This window comes from Panthera onca, chromosome E2 (genome assembly GCF_046562875.1).
Source record: "Panthera onca isolate mPanOnc1 chromosome E2, mPanOnc1 haplotype 2, whole genome shotgun sequence".
In the NCBI taxonomy this organism is placed as follows: Eukaryota; Metazoa; Chordata; class Mammalia; order Carnivora; family Felidae; genus Panthera; species Panthera onca.
This window is the reverse complement of record NC_138353.1, coordinates 7790450-7813014: the sequence shown is the minus strand read 5'-3', so window position 1 is coordinate 7813014 and position 22565 is coordinate 7790450. Positions and strand designations below refer to the sequence as shown.

The 22565-nt window shown below is 54.6% G+C and overlaps 1 protein-coding gene across 6 annotated transcripts in view; it reads left to right on the top strand.

Moving 5' to 3' along the window:
* MYH14 (myosin heavy chain 14) overlaps positions 1-22565 on the top strand; it is a 103217-nt gene that overhangs the window by 22438 nt on the left and 58214 nt on the right. For 5 of the 6 annotated variants that reach the window (XM_078439439.2, XM_078439443.2, XM_078439442.2 and 2 more), the window contains exons 3-12: positions 570-726; positions 4613-4640; positions 4770-4872; positions 5502-5522; positions 6816-6908; positions 8360-8423; positions 10579-10677; positions 11339-11479; positions 20929-21024; positions 21978-22096. In XM_078439439.2, the coding sequence (XP_078295565.2) occupies positions 570-726; positions 4613-4640; positions 4770-4872; positions 5502-5522; positions 6816-6908; positions 8360-8423; positions 10579-10677; positions 11339-11479; positions 20929-21024; positions 21978-22096 (921 nt within the window). The remainder of the gene's footprint in view (positions 1-569; positions 727-4612; positions 4641-4769; positions 4873-5501; positions 5523-6815; positions 6909-8359; positions 8424-10578; positions 10678-11338; positions 11480-20928; positions 21025-21977; positions 22097-22565) is intronic. The other variant, XM_078439440.2, reaches the window with a different exon arrangement.

Genomic DNA, 22565 nt, shown 5'->3' with positions numbered 1-22565 from the left:
GTTTTGGAGAGAATTCTCCATCTGTACACCGAGAGCATCCTAGGAATCCATGGAAAGAACACGCATGCTGGGTCAGCTGGACGCACCTGCAGCTCTTGATCTCGGGATCATGGGTGTGAGCCCCAAGTCGGGGGTAGAGATGACTTAAATAAATTAGTTAAAAAAAAAAAAAAAAAGAACATGAAGGCAGGTCGTTTTCAGTCTCCCGCCATTATATAGGGTGGTGCACATGAGCTGGCACATGGTCGCTTTCTGTGTGTGTGTGTGTCCAGGCGGTGATGGGCTGTGAGCCAAGTCTGGCCAAGTCTGGCTGTACAGGCCACACTCTCTCTCACGGTGAATCATCCATACAGCACTTTTTGTGCCATTTGGAAAGATCCTCTTCTACCATCAGCCTGAAAGTCTTTGTAACAAAAGTTCGAGTCTACCTTCTCCTGGTGTGAATGGCAACCCCTCTGATGGATATCCTCGTTCAGTGCACAACGTGCCCAACCACACATGGCAGTCCCATGCTGCCCTCTGGGCCTCACGCAGGCAGCTGAAGCCCTCTCCTTTCTTGCCCATTGCAGACGTACTCTGGCCTTTTCTGTGTGGTCATCAATCCATACAAGCAACTTCCCATCTATACGGAGGCCATTGTGGAGATGTACCGGGGCAAGAAGCGCCATGAAGTACCACCCCACGTGTATGCGGTGACAGAGGGGGCCTACCGAAGCATGCTCCAGGGTGAGTGTGGGGCTGGGACTGCTGGACATGTCTTTCCAAGGGGGGCTGGTCTGGGGGTCAGAATGAGATGACAGGTTAAGAATTTCAGACTCTGTGAGGCTTCTTTGTGGGGCAGGAGGAAACACAAATGGAGGGGTCAGCGGGCAAGTTCTGGTCCTACCAGACAGGCCCCCTTTTTATTTGTCTCTGTGTTCGCTCACCCAGGCCTCTGCAACATTTCCTCTTGAGACAGTGATTCTTGGTGTTCATTCATTCAACACTTATGTCGTGGACATGATCTGCGTTGCCACGGAATTCATGTCAGTCCCATAGATGATGGGCAACATGGGGTTGCTGTGTACAGCTGGTCAGGTTGCACAAAGATGTCCAGGCAGGGGCACAGGGGTGACTCGGTTAAGCGTCTGACTTCGGCTCAGGTCATGATCTCATGGTTCACGAGTTCTGAGCCTGCTTCGGATCCTGTGTCTCCCTCTCTCTCTCTGTCCCTCCCCTGCTTATGCTGTGTCTCTCTCTCTTTCAAAAGTAAGTAAGACATTTACAAAATTTTTAAAAAATTTTTAATGGTTTATTTATTTTTGAGAGAGCGAGAGAAAGCACGAGCAGGGGAGGGGCAGAGAGAGAGGAGGACACAGAATCCGAGGCAGGCTCCAGGTTCCGAGCCATCAGCACAGAGCCCGACGCGGGGCTCGAACTTATGAGCTGTGAGATTGTGACCTGAGCCGAAGTGGGATGCTTAACTGACTGAGCCACCCAGGCGCCCCTAGAAAAAATATATATATAGTTTTTTAAATTTTTTAACGTTTATTCATTTTTGAGACAGAGAGAGACAGAGCATGAATGGGGGAAGGTCAGAGAGAGAGAGGGAGACACAGAATCTGAAACAGGCTCCAGGCTCTGAGCTGTCAGCACAGAGCCCAACGCGGGGCTCGAACTCACGGACCGTGAGATCATGACCTGAGCCGAAGTCGGACACCCAACCGACTGAGCCACCCAGGCGCCCCAAAAATATTTTTAAAAATGAAAAAAAAAGATGTCCAGGCAAAATTACATAATTCACGTGTCTTATACATAATGTAACCATTATGTATTTATTGTAAGTTTATTTGAATAACTTTGGTTTATATAAAGCACATTCACTATTTTAAAATGTATGTCTTACTGACGTATAATAATATGCAGCAGGATATTTATATGGTACCTATATACTTACATCATTTATATCCTTATATCACTTGTGTATCTTATATCATTTATTACATGCCATCGTTCTATCGTGTGTTATAATAACGCATTTATATTATATAACGCAGTGGTTCTCGGAGTGTGGTGCCCTCACCACCAGCATCAGCGTCACCTGGGCACTTGTCAGACCTGCCAACTTGGGCCCCACTCCAGACCTGCTAAGTCAGAGAAACTCTCGGGGTGAGGCTCAGCGGTCAGTGTTGGCACAAGATTCCTGGGCTCCTTCTGGGGATTCTGATGCTGGAGCCAAGTTTGAGATCCACTGGTGTAATATCCGATATATCACATGCCTGCATTGTGCGATAGAACGCATCCGTATGCGATGTTCTTGTATTCACATTATAAATTTCTATGTAATCATCGGGACCGCCGATTGCCTTTCGTTATGTCACCTAATTTGTTCTACATTTCTTTTTAAAATAATTTTTAGCCATTATTACATATTAGTTATTACGTCTCAGGAATAAATCAACGTACAATAAAGTAAGGGTGAGTGGCTACTCTGTGCTAGGCACCTTTCGTGAATCAACAGGTTTAAATCTCACAGCAACCCCATGACGTAGGTGTGCTCGTTATCCCTGCTTTCCAGATGGGGAAACTGAGGCACAGAGCGGTGCGGTCATTGCCTACAGTCCAGTGGTGGGTGGGTGTCTGGGATGGGACTTGAACTGAGGGCCCCCAACCTCCGCCTCCCTGTAAGTCACGCTGTATGTCGCATCCTCCTCCTGGGCTGGGTGCTGTGGGTGTTAACGTGTGACCCGCCTGGGTTCCGATTCCGCACCCCAACTCGGCCCCTTGCTTGCTGTGTGACCCTGGCAAAGTGGCTCCCCGTCTCTGAATCTCAGTTTCCTCACCTGTAAAATGGAGGTGATAAACCTCAGCTGAATAGAACGTGGTTCACTCAACAAACTACAATTCGTGCTGGGTGTGTGAGATTCAAAGACGTGAGAGCGAGATCCTGGGCCCCAGGGCTCAGCCCTGGACACAAAACAGGCCACAAAGCAGCAATCTATACCAACTAGTATGTAGAAACTTTTTGGACGTTCTCTCTGAGTTCTGACTACAGCCCTGTGATGTCAGGGCAGATTTGAGCCCCGTTTTTGAGATGGGAAAACTGAGGCACAGAGCACCTCAGAGTTACTAGGCAGAGGGGAGGCTGGACCTTGAACCCACGTCCGTATGGCTGCCAAACCAGGCTGAATGCAGCTCTCCCTCTGGCTGAAAACCACATAGAGGCCTCCTGTCCTGCTTAAAAACCATCCAGATCTTTTTTTTTTCTTTTAAGTTTATTTATCTATTTTGAGAGAGAGAATTGAGTGTGAGCAGGGGAAGGGCAGAGAGAGAGAGAGAAAGAAAGAGAGAATAAATCCCAAGCAGACCCCACACTGTCAGCGTGGAGTCTGACGTGGGGCTCAAACTCATGAACTGTGAGATTATGACCTGAGCTGAAACCCAAGAGTCGGATGCCTAACCGACTGAGCCACCCAGGCGCCACCCCCCATTCAGAGCCTTTAACCATGGCCTCCAAACCCCTCTGTACCTATCTCCAGCTCTGTCCTGTCCCCCGGCCTCACTGGCCTCCTTTCTGTCTCTCAGACATCTCCAGCTTGGTCCCACCACAGGGCCTTTGCACTGGCTGTGTCCTCTGCCTGGAATGCTCTTGCCCTACTTCCTCGTCCTGTAGGGCTGAGCTGAAACACCACCTCTTCGGGGAAGCCTTCCTGGCTCTCTACCCCTCAGTCATTTCTTTACGCCAGGGTTTCTTATTCCTCACCCTATTGGCATTTGGGGCTGGATGATTCCTTACATAGGGGCGTCTCATGCATTGTAGGGTGCTTGACAGGATACCCGGTTGTGACAATCAAGGATGTCTGCGGGCATTACTAACCAGTCAGATCACCTTCGGTTTTATTTGATGTGCTTCTTGTCCCCACTCAAGCAGAAGCTGTGTGAAGGGGCAGGGACCTTGCCAGTTCCCACTGTCGTAGGCGGCTGGCACTCCGTAGGTAGTCAGTGCACGTTTCTTGAAGGGTTGTGTCAGGTGCAGGGTGAGCGCTGGGGGAGTCGCTGCTGTGTTGTGGCCTGTTGGATGTCAAAGGCACACGCAGGGGCTCAAATTGAAGTTTGTTGAAGGAATGACATTCTTTCCGGTTGGAGTTCGTCGGCTCCTTTTGATGGGGCAGGAGACTGAGGCTGAGAGAGGGGTAGCTACTTTGCCAGCATCACATAGCAGGCAAGAGGCTGAGTTGGGCTGGGGTATTAGAATCCAGGAGTGTCACACACCAAAGCCCTTCTTGGGGGCGGGCGCCTGGGTGGCTGAGTCGGTTGGGCATCCGGCTTCCGCTCAGGTCATGATCTCGCAGTCCCTGGGTTCGAGCCCCACGTCGGGCTCTGTGCTGACGGCTCAGAGCCTGGAGCCTGCTTCGGATTCTGTGTCTCCCTCTCTCCCTGCCCCTCTCCTGCTTGCGTGTGCTCTCTCTCTCTCTCTCTCAAAAATAAATAAACATTAAAAAAAAATTTTTTTTTAAACCCTTTTTGGGGGCAAAAGGCTTCCTTACCCCCTTTGAAAAGGGTTTGGTATAAGGGACCAAAAGTCTCACTAGAGAGACCCTCCAGGTGACCTGTCCCCCTCTATCTCTTCCAGATCGTGAAGATCAGTCCATTCTCTGCACGTGAGTAATCCTGGAGGACTTCCTGGAGGAGGCAGGGTCCTGGCTGGGTGTGGCTCTGCTTGGAATGGGCAGGTCTTACCTGGCACCACGGTCCACCCTTTTGCTTCCCCCTTGTGTTCTCCCCCATAGTGGGGAGTCCGGGGCTGGGAAGACAGAAAACACCAAGAAGGTCATCCAGTACCTCGCCCACGTGGCATCGTCCCCAAAGGGCAGGAAGGAGCCAGGCGTACCGGTGAGTTACCTGCCTTGGGACCCGCTCTGGACCCTGCCACCGGCAGTGCCCCCTCCATCTCAGGCTCTGCTTTCCCCATGGTCCCTGCCTCCCGTGTGGAGGGCCGCAGCTGGGAGCCTTCAACCGGCTGCCTGTGCTGCCTGCGCGCCTGCTATGTGCCTGGAAAGGGAAATCCGAGGGCCGGTTCTTGACCCCCTTAGCCCTTGGAGCGGCACCCAGCACGTGGTAGGCGCTGACGGTCTTGAGCACCTACTGCGTGTCGGGCCTGACCTGAGCACCTGCAGTCCTCAGTGTACTTCAACAGGGAGCGTCTACGTAGTGCCAGTCTCTCTTCTTACGTTAACCCAACGCTCCAGTGAGTGGGTGTTGTTTTCCGGAGTGAAAGAGGAGGAACCGAGGGCGAGGCTGGGGTGCCTTGGTCGTCGGAGGTCACGCTCCCAGGAAGGGGCTGGAGAGGATTCGAACCCGGGCCACCCGACCCCACGTGCCCAGTTTCGCAGCCCCTCACATCTCTCCCCACCCTGCCCGCCACCCGGGACCTCCGGTTCACCTGTGTGTCTGTCCACGTTCCATGTGCCGCGTCCCGGTCTGTGTCCTGGTCCGTGTCTCGTGTCCCGTGGCTTCCTCAGGCTGCCATCACCGTGTCTTATGTGAGTAGCCGGGAGTCGCCTCAAGTCCTGCCCTCGTGCCCCGCCCCCCGGGTCCGCCCCGCCCACGTCCTCCCGGCAGGGCAGACAGGTCCAGGGCATCGCCGGCCACCGGGGAGCCGTGCTCCTGTTTCTGTGGGCGTGCCCGGCCGTGCGCCGTCACTTAATGCAGCCCCACTGTGTACGTGCGGGGCTCCCACTGCTGTCGTGGGGCACACACCGGGTTCCATGCTACGGTGTGGTATGGCCCTACCATGGCCCACGCAGCTTGTTGATGTCAAAATTCTTTCTAATGTTCAGAGTCAGACCTGAATGGTAGAAGAGACCTACCGCCTCTTGAATGCCTACTATGTGCCAGACTTTGAAGCACGTCATATTGACAGTACAGATCTTTTTTTCTTTTTTAAAAAAATTCTTATTTATTTATTTATTTAAAAAAAAATTTTTTTTAACGTTTATTTATTTTTGAGAGAGAGAGAGACAGAGCATGAACGGGGGAGGGGCAGAGAGAGAGGGAGACACAGAATCCGAAGCAGGCTCCGGGCTCCGAGCTGTCAGCCCAGAGCCCGACGTGGGGCTCGAACTCACGGACCGTGAGATCGTGACCTGAGCTGAAGTCGGACGCCCAACCGACTGAGCCACCCAGGCGCCCCCAAAAATTCTTATTTATTTATTTTGAGAGAGAGAGAGAGAGTGAGTGAGGGACGGGCAGAGAGAGAGGAAGAGAGAGCATCCCAAGCAGGCTCCTTGCTGTTAGCACACAGCCTGATGCGGGGCTCGAACTCATGAAAAGACCATGACCGGGGCTGAAACCGAGAGTCGGATGCTTATCCGACCGAACCAACCGGGCGCCCCTAGGTTTTTTTTTATTTTTATTTTTAATGTTTATTTATTTTTGAGAGACAGAGACACAGAGCACGAGTAGGGCAGGGGCAGAGAGAGAGGGAGACAGAGAATCCGAAGCAGGGTTCAGGCTCCGAGCTGTCAGCACAGAGCCCGATGTGGGGCTCGAACTCCGGAACTTCGAGGTCATGACCTGAGCCAAAGTCAGAGGCTTAACCGACTGAGCCCCTCAGGCATCCCTCTCAAGGGATCACGTTGTGATCTGCAGCTGGCTTTCGTTATGTTTTGTGATGTTTCCACTTCTCCTTGTATCTTGGAGTTTCTCCCTGTTCCCTTAACAATCGGGAAAGCAGGCCCCAGCCAGTTGCAGCACAGACCCCCCCCCCCCCCAGCTGGGCCAGCCCCCCCTACCCTGGGCGGTCCTCACTGATCTGCTGTCTCCCACGCCCGCAGGGTGAGCTGGAGCGCCAGCTTCTTCAGGCCAACCCCATCCTAGAGGCCTTCGGCAATGCCAAGACAGTGAAGAATGACAACTCTTCCCGATTTGTGAGTGCCTGGGGCGGGGGGGTGGGGGGAAGGGAGGCCGCAGGTTGGCTGCAGGGTCTGTGAGATGGGAGGTAGGAGTGTAGGGGGTGGTAAAGGGGAAAGGAAGATGGTGTGGACTGGTTGAGGGAGGAGGGTGCCGGGAACTAGACTCCTAGGTCTGAGGGAGGAGCCAGGGACTGGACTGCTGGGTCTGAGGGAGGAGGGGCCAAGGACTGGACTGCTGGGTCTGAGGAAGGAGGGACCAGGGACTGGACTGCTGGGTCTGAGGGAGGAGGGGGTGGCGGCCGGGACCCCTGAGTCTGAGGAAGAGGGGCTGGGGCTTGAACTCCTGGGTCTGAGGGAGGAGGGGCTGGGGGTCAGGACTCCAGGGTCTGAGGGAGAAGGGGCTGGGGGTCAGGACTCCAGGGTCTGAGGGAGGAGGGGGCTGGGGGTCAGGACTCCAGGGTCTGAGGGAGGAGGGGGCTGGGGCAGGACTCCTGGGTCTGAGGGAGGAGGGGCTGGGAGCAGAACTTCTGGGTCTGAGGGAGGAGGGGGCTGGGGGCAGGACTCCTGGGTCTGAGGAAGGAGGGGGCTGAGGGCCTAGACCCCTGGGTCTGGGGGAGGGGCTGGGGGCCAGGACTCCTGGGTCTGAGGGAGGAGGGGCTGGGAGTCTGAACTCCTGGGTCTGAGGGAGGAGGGGCTGAGGGCCTGGACTCCAAGGTCTGAGGGAGGAGGGGCTGGGGGTCAGGACTCCAGGGTCTGAGGGAGGAGGGGGCTGGGGGTCAGGACTCCAGGGTCTGAGGGAGGAGGGGCTGGGGCAGGACTCCTGGGTGTGAGGGAGGAGGGGCCTGGGGGCCAGGACTCCTGGGTCTGAGGGAGGAGGGGGCTGGGGGCCCAGACTCTGGGTCTGAGGGAGGTGGGACTGGGGTCAAGACTCCTGGGTCTGAAGGAGGAGGGGGCTGGGGGCCCAGACTCTGGGTCTGAGGGAGGAGGGACTGGGGTCAGGACTCCTGGGTCTGAGGGAGGAGGGGCTGGGGGCTTGGACTCCTGGTCTGAGGGAGGAGGGGCTGGGAGTCTGAACTCCTGGGTCTGAGGGAGGAGGGGCTGGGGGCCTGGGCTCCTGGGTCTGAGGGAGGAGGGGCTGGGGGTCAGGACTCCAGGGTCTGAGGGAGGAGGGGGCTGGGGCAGGACTCCTGGGTGTGAGGGAGGAGGGGGCTGGGGGCCTGGATTCCTGGGTTGAGGGAGGAGGGGGCTGGGGTCTGAGGAAAGCAGTCAAAGGGGCCTGGACTTTAGCTTCCCCAGGGACCCCCTGGTTGGGACCTCATGATTGGGATGGGGTTCAGGAGGAGGGAGAAAGAAAGTTGAGATGCCGCCTTAGTTCTGGGAGGGGTGAGTGTGGGTTAGGGGTGCTGTTCAGGTCCTCAGGGGGGGCAGGAGGACCCTCAGCTAACTCCCAACCCCTTCCTTCCCAGGGCAAATTCATCCGCATCAACTTTGACGTGGCCGGGTACATCGTGGGCGCCAACATTGAGACCTGTATCCTCTCGTAGCCCCCGAGGGGCACCTGGCGGCCGGGGAGGGTGGCCCTTGGGGTCTCCCTGCTTGCAGGAAACAGGTGTTCACACACACTGGGAAGCCTGGCTCCTCGCTGCTCAGAAACGGTGCCTCAGTTTCCCCCTCTGTGAAAGAGAAAGGAACCTTGGGTAGGCGTCGGTGCAGCGCCTCCCCGTGGAGGGAGGAGGGCAGGGGCGGTGGGTTGGCCGCGGCTTTACCGCAGAGAGAGGACACAGGGCACAGCCAGCAAAGGGAGAAGGTGCTTGGGGCAAGTGTGGGGGGGACCAGGGCAGAGTCTCCTCCCCCTGGAGGCACACACGATGCACAAGGTGCGACAACGCATGTGAGGTGTCGATCAAACAGAGGAGCTCCAGGAGTGCAGCATTTAAGAGGAGGGGCAAAGAAATCACAACGACCTGGGTTCACATTCTGGCTCTGCCACTTTGAGCCGTGGGACCTACGGTATGTTATTTGACCGCTCTGTGCCTCAGTTTCCCCCTGTGTGCACAGGGAAGGATCACAGAACCTGCCCTCGAAGGGTTGTAGGACAATGGGGGTCAAATTAGTAGCATGGCACCCACCACATGGTAAGCATTCCAGAACGAGCTGCCATCATTAGGAGTTAATGATGGGAACAAATTAGCAATGTCCTTATGGGAGTTACTGGCAGCTTCCTGGGGCTTTTGGCCTCAGGTCCCCTGGAGCTACCGGCACCTGCAGCCCACTGCTCCTCAGCATCGAGGCTCCTGCTTATGCAGGTTCTTAGAGTGCCCGGCTCTTCCTGCCCCATCCATCCCGCCATCTTGTACCTCCTCTGACCCCGTGGTTCCTGGTGGGGGGTGGGGGGAGGAGAAGGACATTTGTCTTCTCTGCCCACCTCCAGATACAGACTTTCTTTGTCCACACTCCCCTTCTAGTTCCAGCTGCCCCCTCTGGGCGGATCTCTAGTGCATGGCTGCCTCTGCCTTGGGGCCAATGACCAGCCTGTGGGCTGATGTTCATGGAGGGTGAGGTGGGGGGGGGGTGCCACCCCCAGGCCAATCAGCAATCAGGTGGGTCTCAGGCTCAACCTGACCCCTCAGCCCTAGCGTCACCATGACCAGAATTTTTTTTTTTAAGTTTATTTACTTCTTTTGAGAGAGACAGAGACAGTGCAAGTCGGGGAGGGGCAGAGAGAGAGAGGGAGAGAGAGAGAGTCCCCAGCAGGCTCCACGCCATCAGCACAGAGCCCAATGCGGGGCTCGAACCCGTGAAACCATGAGATCATGACCTGAGCCGAAACCCAAGAGTTGGACGCTTAACCGACCGAGCCACCCAGGTGCCCCGAGCACGACCAAAATTTCTTGAGGGTTTCTCCTCTGAGAGGTCACCCTATGAGATCCCAGGTCCTCTCTCTGTACCCATACCAGCCAGATATGGCTATCATCCCATTTAACAGAAAAGGAAACCGAGGCTTGGGGTGCGTGCTCCCCCAACCCTACCCTGCCTTGGGGGATCCCTTCCCCGGGTCATCTCCTTCTTACCTGAGCAGGTTAGCGACCCAGGGCTTTTGGTCAATGGTTTGCAGCTGACCTTGGTCAGGGCTCCCCAGGGTAGGTCTTATGTGACTGCTGTCCCTCGAAATAGGTGCTTCGCGGTCCATGAGCGTGAGGCGTAGAGGGGCAAACACGTTATCAGGTGTTTGATTTTACTTTAGGGCGGCCTGCCAATTTTTAGTGTGTGAACGTGCCATGTGACTTTCCTGGAAGGGAGGCGCCGATGGCCCCCCGTATCTGTACGGGGAAACTGAGGCTGGCAGGGAAACAATGGACAGAGAGATTCTTGGTCGCGGTTAACTACATGCCAGGCACCGCTCTGGGTGTTTGACGCACGATAACGCACCTGCCCTCGCAGCGGCTCATTCCTGCGTGTTGCGTCCAGCCTGTTGCACAGATGAGGAAACTAAGGCACGGTGCTTGAGTGACGGGTCTGAGGCCATTCTTCCAGTTAGTGGCAAGGACGCTGGCCTGGGCTGTGAACAGCTCCACGGTTTCACAGGAGAGCAGTGGGGAGCGGCGTGGGTCGAGGGCACCGTGTGGGCTCGCCTCCCCGCCCGTCACCACCCTTTCCCTGTGGCACTTGACTCCTGGCCGCCCAGACCTGCTGGAGAAGTCGAGGGCCATCCGCCAAGCCAAGGACGAGTGCAGCTTCCACATCTTCTACCAGCTGCTGGGAGGCGCGGGAGAGCAGCTCAAGGGTCAGTGCAGGGGCTCACGGGGCGTGGGAGGGAGCCCCGGGTGGGCGTCTGGCTTCCCTGGGCCCCCGGAGGAGGAAACGGGAGGCGCTAGAATTTGACAGGCACCTGCTTGAGGTCAGGCTCCTGCGGGGCAGTGGATACGGGTCCCCTCTACGCCGCCTCCTGCCTGAGCTCCCCCCTGTCTCCTCTTTGCTCCTCCCGCGCTCTGGCTGAAGAAAGTCCGGGGCTCCCATTTACTGTGGTCCCCACTGTCCCGAGGCTCCTTCTCAGGCTGGCTCCTTCGCCCGTAGCCTTGGCTGCCTCCCGGCCCCCCTCTGTCAGGCTCCAGGACCCACGTGCCTTCTGCTGCCAACCCCACTGTCCCACGGCTTCCGCTAACTCAGGCCCCCGCGGCCTCATTGCTTCTGCAGCCCCTGCCTGCCCTGGGCAGTTACGGGACTGGACAGTCTCTCCGGAAGGAGGGAAGACGAAAGGGTCTGATGTGTGCTAAGCGTGCACTCCACCGTGAGGGAAGGGTCCTCACTCATTGGACAGGAGGAGACTGAGGTCCCCGGTGGGGAAGCGACGCTTGCCCCGGGGGTGGCCATCGTGGCCATCGGGACGTGAGTCTGACTCCGCGGCTCGCCCCTGACCTTGGGCCTCCACTCATGACACCCTGCAGCTGACCTCCTCCTGGAGCCTTGCTCCCACTACCGCTTCCTGACCAACGGGTCGTCGTCCCCTCCCGGCCAGGAGCGGGAACTCTTCCACGAGACTCTGGAGTCGCTGAGGGTCCTGGGATTCACCCCGGAGGAAATCACCTGTGAGTGAGCCCCAAACCCCGGCTGCAGGTGGGGCTGGGGCGCCGCATGGGCAGGCGGGGAACCTGGACAGTCAGTCCCGGGTTGGGAAAAAGAACCGGGGGCGGGGGGGCAGAGGCTGGAGGAGGAAGGAGGTGTAGCTTTAAGGAGGGGATCGGGAAGGGGACACAGCGACGGTGGCCTCTGAGCAAAGGCCCGAGGAGCTGAGAGAATGAGGACCGGTGTTCCCAGGGTGTTAACCCCAAAAATAGAACTCTTGGCTCAGTTGCTAACAAAATGGATTGATTTGGGAACAGCAGAGAACCGTAACTGGGGACAAGCAAGCTACGGCAAAACCACAGACCCGCCTGAGCTGCTGGGGCGGCCAATTTCTTTTTCTTTTCTTTTCTTTTTTTTTTTTAATGTTTATTTGTTTGGGGAGAGAGAGAGAGAGAGCGAATGAGCAGGGAAGGGGCAGAGAGAGAATCCCAAGCAGGCTCTGCGCTCTCAAGCGCAGAGCCCCATGCAGGGCTCGATCTCATGAGCCGTGAGATCATGACCTGAGGTGAAATCCAGAGTCAGACGCTCGACCGCTCGACCGACTGAGCCACCCAGGCACCCCGAGGTACTGTATTTGTTTGCTAGGGCTGTTGTGACAAAGCACAACCCGAGCGCCTTAAACAGTGGAAGCCGCTGGTCTCCTGGTTCTGGAGGCCAGCAGGCCTGGTCCTGGGAGGATCTGTTTGTTCACTGCCTCCCTCCCAGATTCTGGTGGTTTCCTGGCAGTCTTCGGTGTTCCTTGGCACATAGGAGCATCACCCGATCTCTGCCTTCATCATCACGTGGCTTCTGCCCATGTGCACATCTGTGTGTTCAGATTCCCCCGTTTATAAAGACACCTGTCGTGTTGGATCAGGGGCCACCCTGCTCCACTGCGATCTCATCTGGACTTTAATTATATCCGCTTGAGTCAGTACCCGTATAAGGTCACATTCTGAGAGGTCCTGGGGGTTAGGACGTCAGCTTATCTGTTTGTAGGGGAACAGGCACGATTCAGCCCATAAGTGCATATAGGTGGACCTCAGTCCTTCCGCGACTGCCTGACTTTTCATTGTTCGCGTGAACTTTGAGGTCTAGGGTTGAGTGGAGGGGCCGCGTCCCTTTCTCCTCTGGCCTCCAGCACTGCGGGAGGCCCAGGGAGCTATTGTTGGCTCCAGGGCCAGCTGGGAGGGCTGGAAACCCAGCGCCAGCTTGCCTGTCTACCCAGGCTGCAAACTGGCCGGCCTCCTGGGGCGTATTGACCCAGGGTCTCAGACCTTCCCTGCTGGATTTCCCAACCTTGGTTGTGTAACTTCCTCCGCCTGCCTGAGAGTCGTTCGGGCAGCTGGCAAACAAATTCAGACAGCGGCCACAGGGGGGTCTGGCCTCTGACACACGTTGCCTCAAGTAACCCTGGGAGCAGCCGCCCTGCTGTGCCCTGGTTATGGGCAATTCTTTTCCTTTATTTTTTATTTTTATTTTTTTAACTTTTAAAAAATGTATTTATTTATTTGGAGAGAGGGAGAGAGAGGAAGAGAGAGAGAATCCCAAGCAGCTTCCACACTATCAGTACAGAGCCTGACGTGGGGCTCGAACTCCCGAACCGTGAGATCATGCCCAGAGCTGGAATCAAGAGTCGGATGCTTAACTGACTGTGCCACCGAGGTGCCCCCAATTTTTGCAATTGTGAAAAACAAAAAACTTTTGAAGTGCCGTAGGCATCTGGTGACATAATCTGAATGTGCCAAAGGTCGCGGCGAGGAAACCCACGTCTCCTGAGGTGCCCTGAGCCCTAGGTTCCCTCCCACTGTTCAGCTTCCTGCATCCCCTTCTAGAAATATTTTAGACATCTACGAAAAGACACATGTTACTTTTCTATAAAAGGAGGCATTTCCTAGCCCCGGGGCTGATGTTCAGCCGTACTGGGGACAAAAATGTTAAGATATTTCTCTACTGCATTTTTAAAAGTTTATATATTTATTTATTTAGAGAGAGTGGGCGGGGGGGTGGAGGGAGAAAGAGAGAGAAAATCCCAAGCAGGCTCCTGGCGGTCAGTGCGCAGAGCCCAATCAATCTGGGGCTCGATCCCACGAACCGTGAGATCATGACCTGAGCCGAGGTGAAAAGTCAGGCGCTTAACTGGCTGAGCCCCCCAGCCAGTTTAAATGCTCCGCTGCTGCATTTAAAAGTTCCTCTGTAGTTGCTGCCGCAGGGGGACCGCATCTCCTTGACCTTCTGCCCAGGACCATCCCAGATACAGCAACGAACAGGTGAAAGGCACCTGGCACACCGGGGGTGGCATTGCGGTTAAGGACTCAGCTCATCTCTCCTCTGCTAATGTGCTTTGTGCCTCACTTTTCCCAGCAGACAGTATATTTTAGCAATAATTCTGGTTTTGTATGTATAGGTAGACTTCAGTTGTGTGTTGGGGAGGGGCTGCATGAGGTTTCGTTGTTTAAATGGACTAGGATTCTTTTTAAAAAAAATTTTTTTTAACGTTTATTTATTTTTGAGACAGAGAGAGACAGAGCATGAACAGGGGAGGGGCAGAGAGAGAGGGAGACACAGAATCGGAAGCAGGCTCCAGGCTCTGAGCCGTCAACCCAGAGCCCAACGCGGGGCTCGAACTCACGGACCGCGAGATCGTGACCTGAGTCGAAGTCGGACGCTTAACCGACTGAGCCACCCAGGCACCCCTAGTGTTTTTTCAATTGTGGAGAATCCACTTCATCGCCGCCCAGAAGGTGGCGCTAGTTTCCATCTCCACCCACGGTGTCCCCAGAGTGCTGTGTCCCTGGGTGCGTGCCAGCAACCGCCGTCGTAAGCTTTTGGGCTTTCGCTGGTGTGGCAGGTGGATGGGGTCTCGTCGTCGTTTTCTTTAGCGTTTTATTGACAAGGAGTGGAGTCAGCCAGTCACCTTTGTCTAGACTCCTTCTGACAGAAGAGGTGACCGAGTTCCAGGGAGTTGGGGTGTCTTCCCTGGGACTCACCCCAGTGGATGAGGAGGTGGTGGGACCTGGGTCGGACCCCACAGCCAGCCGGTGATCTGGTTTTAGGGAGGCGGGTGGGCACCTCTGGGAAGCTTTCCGGACCATCTCTGGGAAGGTGGTCGCCAGTGGGAAGCCTGGGGCGGAGAGCACTGGGGACCAGTCCAGGCAGGCAGCATGAATGACACTTCCAGTGGTTGAGCAGAGAACCTGGCACTTGGGTCCTGGCTCCTGTGAGCAGGACTGGGCGTCACCGGCCCCACGCCCCTGCCCCCGCTGGCCTGGGCTTCCTTGCCATCGGCTGGTCCGAGGTCACCGGCAAGAGCTAACTGCCAACTTCTCGGGTGTCAGATTCACCCGGGCGCTTGGCCCCGGTGCAAGTTCCTAAGTCAACTGTCAGAGGCCATTTTAAAGGCCACTGTGGGGGGACTCAAGTCCGGGCTGGGTCCGGGCTGATGTTAAGGAATGAACGATCATTCAGTTTTTAGGTGATGATGCTATTGTGGGTCCATAAGGGAGATGTCCTGGTTTATTTATCTTCTGGGAGGTGCGCCGCTGTCCCCAGGGGAGACTCCCAGAACTGCCAGGGCTCTGGGCTGTCCCCCGACTGCCCAGTGCCCCCTGACCCCAGGCGGGCAGAACCAGAGATCTCTGAACCCAGCTCCTCTCACTGCCCAGCTTGGGAAACTGAGGCCCACGAGGTCACCCAGCTTGTCCAAGGCCACACTGCAAACTCCCACATCCAGTAATGTATCCCCCACTAGTTAACTTTTTGCCATTTATTCATTAATAGAGTGAGTCTTCCAACGGCGAAGGGGTTTGTGGGCCAGTCGTCTGTAGGCACTGGGCGAAACTCACAGTGGCCAAGAAAGAACGAGCCCCTGACCCGTGGAATGCTCAGACCTAGAAGCGTCCGTTTACACGAACGGATTAGAGTTGAGCCCGTGGAGGGGGGAAGGGTGACCAATAGAAGGTGCATGGAGCAGGGACCACATGTCACAGGGTTCCATCACGGTCGGGGGAGGGTCAGGGCAGCCTCTGGAGGAGACGGCCCTCGGCTGTCTGATGACCTGGCAGGAGTTAACCAGGCATAGATGGGAGGGTCTGAGGCAAAGCCCTGGCGGCAAGGAAGAGTGTTGGAGGAACCGAAAGGGGGCTGGGTGGCTGCTTGGAGTAAGCGAGGGGACCCTGGGGCTGGAGGAGCTGTGAGGGTCAGGGACAGGGTGCCAAAAACCCTGATAAGAGGTTAGATTGAATCCCAGAAGTAGTGTGGACCACGGAAGGAATTCCTCCCTGGAAACAGGCAAGCTTAAGTTCATCCATGAAAGCATTTATAGAGCACTAACTGTATGCAGAGCGCACGCTCAGGAGATGAGGAAGGAACAGGTACTTTCCATAGGGATTATGATCTCAGTGGGGATGGAGAAAAATCAGTATTTGTTGCACACCCTGTTGTGCCCTGCAAACTGTACCAAAACCTGTTTTGTTAACTCATTTTTATTCTTAGTGGATGTTACATTAGTTTCAGATACACAGCGTATGGATTTGACAGTTCTTTCATTAGTCAGTGTTCACCTCAAGTGCAGTCAACGTCTGCCTTTGGTTTTCTTTGAGAGAGAATTCATGTAACCGTGAAATTCATCATTGTGAAATGAACAATTCAGCAGTTTCTAGTGCACGTAGATTCCTGTGCCACAAGGTGTTTAATTCCAGACACCAAATCCTTTTTTTAAATGTTTATTCATTTATTTTGAGACAGAGAGAGAGAGAGAGAGAGAGAGAGAGAGAGAGAGAGAATCCCAAGCAGAGTCCACACTCTTCAGGCAGAGCCTGAAGTCAGGGCTCGAACTCGCCAACCGTGAAATCATGACCTGAGCCGAAATCAAAAGCCCGAGGCTTAACCGACTAAACCACCCAGGTGCCCCACATACAGCTTTTATGGTAGTAACTCTCTGGAGGTGCCTAGTTGGCTCAGTCGGCTGGGCGTCCGACTTCAGCTCAGGTCATGATCTCGCAGTCTGTGAGTTCGAGCCCCACGTCGGGCTCTGGGCTGACGGTTCAGAGCCTGGCGCCTGCTTCGGATTCTGTGTCTCCCTCTCTCTGCCCCTCCCCTGCTCACCCCCCCCCCTCAAAAGTAAATAGATGTTAACAACAACAACAAATTTTATAATAGTAACTCTCTGTAGACTCTCCTGTCTTAAACAGCCAGGGCTCCGAGGAGATCAAAGCCTGCCATTTGGACACTCTCGGTTACAAAGGAGACGCCCCGGCTTGGCCACCCCTGAGCCCCTGACCTGGAACACTGAACAACATGTTCTACATATTCTGCTTGATGGGCTTAGAGATGGCTCTCTATAGTCTCAAGACAGGGGCTAACCCGGGCGTGCAGGGTATGCTTGTACTAACCAGCCTTCCAGCACGTGCCTTACAACATGGTACCTCTGACCCCCTGTATCAGCTTCCCATGACCAGTCACCAATGACCACAAACAGTGGCTTAAATCAACACACCCTTATTCTCTTACAATGCCTGAGGCCGGAAGTCCAAAGCCAGTCTCCTGGGACTAAAATCGAGCTCTGGGCAGGGCTGGTTCCTTCTGAAGGGTCACCAGGAACATCCGTTTTCTTGTCTTTCCCGGGTTCAAAGCACATCACGCTAACCTTTGCTCATGTGGTCTTCTCCCTCTGCCTCCCTCTTTTTTTCTTTTTTTAAAGTTTATTTATTTTGAAGGGAGGATGGGCAGAGGAGAGAGGGAGACAGAATCCCAAGCAGGCTCCTCCCAGCTCAAAGCCCGATGTGGGGCTTGAACCCACGAACTCATGAAATCATGACCTGAGTCAAAATCAAGAGTCGGACGCTTAACCAACTGAGCCACCCAGGCGCCTCCCTTTTATAAGGATCTACAGTGAGAGTCTACCTGGGTAATCCAGAATAAATCTCCTATCTTGACTTTTTTTTTAAATTTTATTTATTTATTTTGAGAAAGAGAGCGCGAGTGAACAAGGGAGGGCCAGAGAGAGAGGGAGAGAGAGAGAATCCCAAGCAGTCTTCACGATGTCAGCAAAGAGCCCGACGAGGGGCTTGAACTCACAAACTGCGAGATCATGACCTGAGCCGAAATCAAAAGCAGGACACTTAACTGACTGAGCCACCCAGACGTGTCCCCGTTTTGACATTTTTAATTTAATCACACCAGTGAAGGCCATTGTGCTCTACAAGGTAGCATTCACAGATGCCAGGAATTCGGATGTGGCTCCTGGGTGGCTCAGTCGGTTAAGCATCTGACTCTTGATTTTGGCTCAGATCATGATCTCACGGTTTGGGGCGTTCGAGCCCCTCTTTGAGCTCTGTGCTGACAGCATGGAGCCTGCTTGGGATTCTTTCTCCCCCTCTCTCTGCCTCTCCCCCACTCTCTCTCTCTCTCTCTCTCAAAGTAAATACATAAACATTAAAAAAAAAAAAAAAAGTCGCACATTCCACCAACTGAGCCAGCCAGGCACCCCTCAAAAATTTTTTAGGTTACACACACACAGGTGCACGCACACGCACAGGCACGCCCATCCACACACATTTCCCCAGGATCACACGTGTCTAGCACATTTCACTCTCCAACCGTCTGGAACTATTCCTTCTTTATCGTTGGTGACCTTGAGACTTTTGAAGATTACAGACCAGTTGTTTTGTCTCAACTCTGGCGTGTTTCCTTGCGATTAGATTCAGGTTACGGGTTTTTGGCAGGAGTATCCCAACAGGGTGCTCCTCCCTTCCCCCTCCACCACCCTCTTTTTCTAAGTAATCAGCGTAGAAGCAGAGACACCAAAAAAAAAAAAAAAAGTGCCTGGAGCCTAAGCATCCAGTCCGGGGGCTTTCTGCAAGCGAATGCGTGTATAACTGGCACCTGGAAGGTCCCTCGTGCCCCTCCCCGTCACCAGACACCCCCCACCCCCCACCCCCAATGTGATCATTATTCTGGCATCTAACAGCATGGAGCTATTTTACTTGTTCCTGCATTTGGGTACAAACAGACCCATACGGTGCGTGTGCGTTCGTGTCTGTCTTCTTCCGCTTAACCACGTGACAGTGAAGTTTGCCCATGTTCAGCGAGTGGCCAGGAAGGGGCTTCTCAGAGGCCGGCTCCACGGGTGCATCCACTCCGTAAACGCTCGGCCAGCTGGAAGGGGATGATTTGTGCGCTTTTCTGTATGCGGGCCACGTGTACGTGCTTCCATTCGAATTTTATGCTGGAAGAAGGCGGCAAAGACGAAACGGATGCGGAGCCTGGAGTCAGATTGTCCCAACTTTGCGTCTCCCCTCCGCTGCTGGTGAGCTCAAGTTGGTCGCCTGACTGTGCCTTGGTTTCCCCATGTGCCAAGGGTTTTTTTTTTACTCACAGGTAAAATGTTATTGGAGGACCTGCCTCGCGGAGTTAAGAAGGTTAAGTGAGTTCATTTGGGAGTGTTTGGGACAGGACCTGGCATGGAGGGGGTGGAAAGAAATCGACATCCATTTGAGCCCGGAAATCGCGAAAACCGTTCTGGAAGGCGTGGTTGATGGGGAAGCTGGGCGCTTGCGCGGATCTGTAGCGTCGCCATAAAAGCGGCGGGTACAGGTCCAGTCAGTCCCGTGTTCATGGGTTTTCCGGTCCCACTCAAGGGCTGCGTGCAGCTTCACTGTCGCAGATGAGAGGGTTCCCAAATCTTGATAAAATGCTGAACAAAACCCGACCACAGCGTCTCCTGGGATTTCATCGTGGCTCCGTTCCTGGAAAACCTACCGCGTGTCAAAACCAAACACGAAACACTTGTGTTTATGCATAAACCAGGTCGGGTTGCTCAGATCATTACAAACCATTCTGTCATGGGCAAAAATGTCCACGGGGACGCTTAGGAGTCATGCGGTGTGGGCAGTGCTTCGTGCCACAGAAGGGCGTCTTCACCCGGGTCCCCACCTGCCCGGGCCCTGTGGTATCCAGACACACCCCGCAAGTGGCCCCGTGGCCTCGGTCTTTATGCCCGCCACCCCCTGGGAGTTCCCGCGATGTACTCTGGGGGGCAGCACTGCCCACTCACCATGAGCGAAATTTCTGGCAGCTCTGTGCTGACAAGGAGGGGGACAGTGCGTCCTCTTTTGCGGGTTCTGCATTTGCGACTTCGCCTACTCGCTAAATTTAACCAACCCCCCCCGAACCAGTACTCCTGGTGCTTCTGTGACCGTTGCGTCTTTCACACAGGGGTGGAAAGTTGGAGTTGCCCACGCACACACGGGGCTGGGGTTCCGCGACGCAGTGCTCTGCCGCCTCGTCTCGGGTCCACCGTAAACCGGTGTCCTTTTCGCCGGCTACTGAGTGCCACGTGTTTCACGGTTTTGCGCCTTGCTGGTTGATGGTTTCACTGTCTAAAGTGCCCCCCACGCGTCGGGCTTAATGCGGGCTGGCATCCCCACGTGCAAGAGGGCTGTAGTGTTTCTCACAGAGAAAACACATACGTTAGATGAGCCTTCTTCCGGCTCCCATTAGAGAGGTGTTGGCCGTGAGCTTGATGTGAAGGAAGCAACATTATATAGGTGAGGTATCTTTGGGACAGAAACACGCATAAAATGAGGTGATGTAAGGGCTGCTGCGTGGCTCAGTTGGTTAAGCATCAGACTTTGGCTCAGGTCATGATCTCGCGGTCTGTGAGTTCGAGCTCGGCATCCGGCTCTGTGCTGACAGCTTGGAGCCTGGAGCCTGCCTCAGATTCTGTGTCTCCCTCTCCCTCCGCTCCTACCCCACTCGTGCTCTGTCTCTCAAAAATAAACAAACATTAAAAGAAAAAAAGAGGGGCGCCTGGGTGGCTCAGTCGGTTAAGGGTCCGACTTCAGCTCAGGTCACGATCTCGCCGTCCGTGAGTTCGAGCCCCGCGTCGGGCTCTGGGCTGATGGCTCAGAGCCTAGAGCCTGCTTCTCATTCTGTGTCTCCCTCTCTCTCTGCCCCTTCCCTATTCATGCTCTGTCTCTCTCTGTCTCAAAAAATAAATAAACGTTAAAAAAAAATTAAAAAAAATCATTTATCTGCTCACATGTTTTAATAGCTGCCCAGTGTCACCAATGGATTTTAAGCTGAAGAATAGTGGTGTAATTTTGACATAGGGTTTTAAAGCTGGATTTCCTTTTTTTTTTTAATGTTTATTTATTTTAAGAGTGAGAGGGAATGCACATGCGTGCGAGCAGGGGAGGGGTAGAGAGAGAGAGGGAGAGAGAGAATCCCAAGCAGGCTCCTTGTTCTCAGCGCAGAGCCCGACTCGGGACATGATCTCGTGAACCACGGGATCGTGACCTGAGCCGAAATCAAGAGTCAGACGCTTAATGGACTGAGCCACCCAGGCGCCCCATTAAAACTGGATTTCTAAGGGGCTAGTTAAGAGCACGCATCAGAGTGCACGCACACGAATACCCTCTCTGCCCCTTAGCCATGCTGCGGATGGTCTCGGCTGTTCTCCAGTTTGGCAACATCGTCCTGAAGAGAGAACGAAACAACGATCAAGCCTCCATGCCTGACAACACAGGTAGCCCCACCTGGCCCGCTGCCCACGCGGGGTCCTTGTGTCCCTCTGTTCCCCCGGACAGAGCAGCCCCCCTACTCCCTGCTCCCCAGCAGGGCATGCCTCCAAGCTGTGCTGATCCTTTACCAAAATATCATCGTCCACTCTGTTCCTCATTGTAAAAGGTGTGACCTCTGCCAAAGCTTTGAACAACACCAGTGTGCCCGAGATCCCCCCATCATCCTGGCCCCTCTGACAAAACTGCCCTTAGCATTGGGCTTATCTCCTCTTGGCCTCTGTGCTTTGCATATATACTTTAGTTTTTGCTTTTCAGAAGCAGAATTATAACCGATATTCCTTTTTTTTTTTTAATCAAAATGGAAATAGTTCTGCTTCTTTATTATCATGAAATAATACAAGCTGGATGGGGGGGGCGGGTGGAATCAGGCAATACAGAAAAGTATAAAAGCAGGGGAATTACCCACTGTCATACACCTGAGCGGTAATTCACTGCAACATTTTTGGGCATTCCTCTCTGGGCTGTGTTCTTTTTTTTGTTTGTTTTTATTTATTTAAAATATTTTTTAATGTTTATTTATTTTTGAGAGAGAGAGCAGGGGAGGGGCAGAGAGAGAAAGAGAGAGAGAGAGAGGAGACACAGAATCCGAAGCAGGCTCCAGGCTCTGATCTGTCAGCACAGAGCCCAATGCGGGGCTTGAACTCAGGAACTGAGAGATCATGACCTGAACCAAAATCAAGCTTCGGCTGCTTAACCGACTGAGCTACCCAGGTGCCCCACGTCCGGGATTATTTATCCCATGTCGGGGTCCCAGAGAGAGAATCGTTGGGCCAGAGGAACATACACACTTTTAGGACGTGTGATACCTCTGGTGGGAGAGGCGGGGCCCCTTGTCTGTGCTCAGCGGCCGCTGCCGCTTCCTAAGGCTGATCAGACCCCCTGTCCCTCCCGCCCTCAGCCGCACAGAAGCTGTGCCGCCTCCTGGGACTAGGGGTGACGGATTTCTCCCGCGCCCTGCTCACCCCCCGCATCAAAGTCGGCCGAGACTATGTGCAGAAAGCGCAGACCAAGGAACAGGTGGGCGGGGCGCTGGGGGGGCGGGGCGCCGGGGGGCGGGGCGCCAGGGTCCTGGAGCTTTCAGCCGCTTATGCCGGGTTTTTCTTGCACTCAAACTTTTGCTGAGTGTTCGCTCTGTTACCATCTCTGCTTCTGGTGCTGGGAATAAAAGTAGTAATGGAAACAGACCATGCCTTTGTGGAACTCAGGCTGAAGTAGGAAACAGATCATTAAAAAAAAAAAAAATGCATAAACGGTGGGGCCTCCTATGAAGGAGGGGCTTTGGGGGGTCAGGGAAGTCCTCTATGAAGAGATGATGTTTGCGTTGAGACCGAGATGGCTCAAGGCAGAGGGAACCGCATATGTAAAGGCCCTGGGGCTGGAACAGGGTTGGCGAATTGAGAACACGAAGGAGGTCAGTGAGGGTAGATAGCCAGGGCCAGGGAGGCAGAAGCTGCAGTCGGAGGGGTTGGAAGGGGACGGATCACAC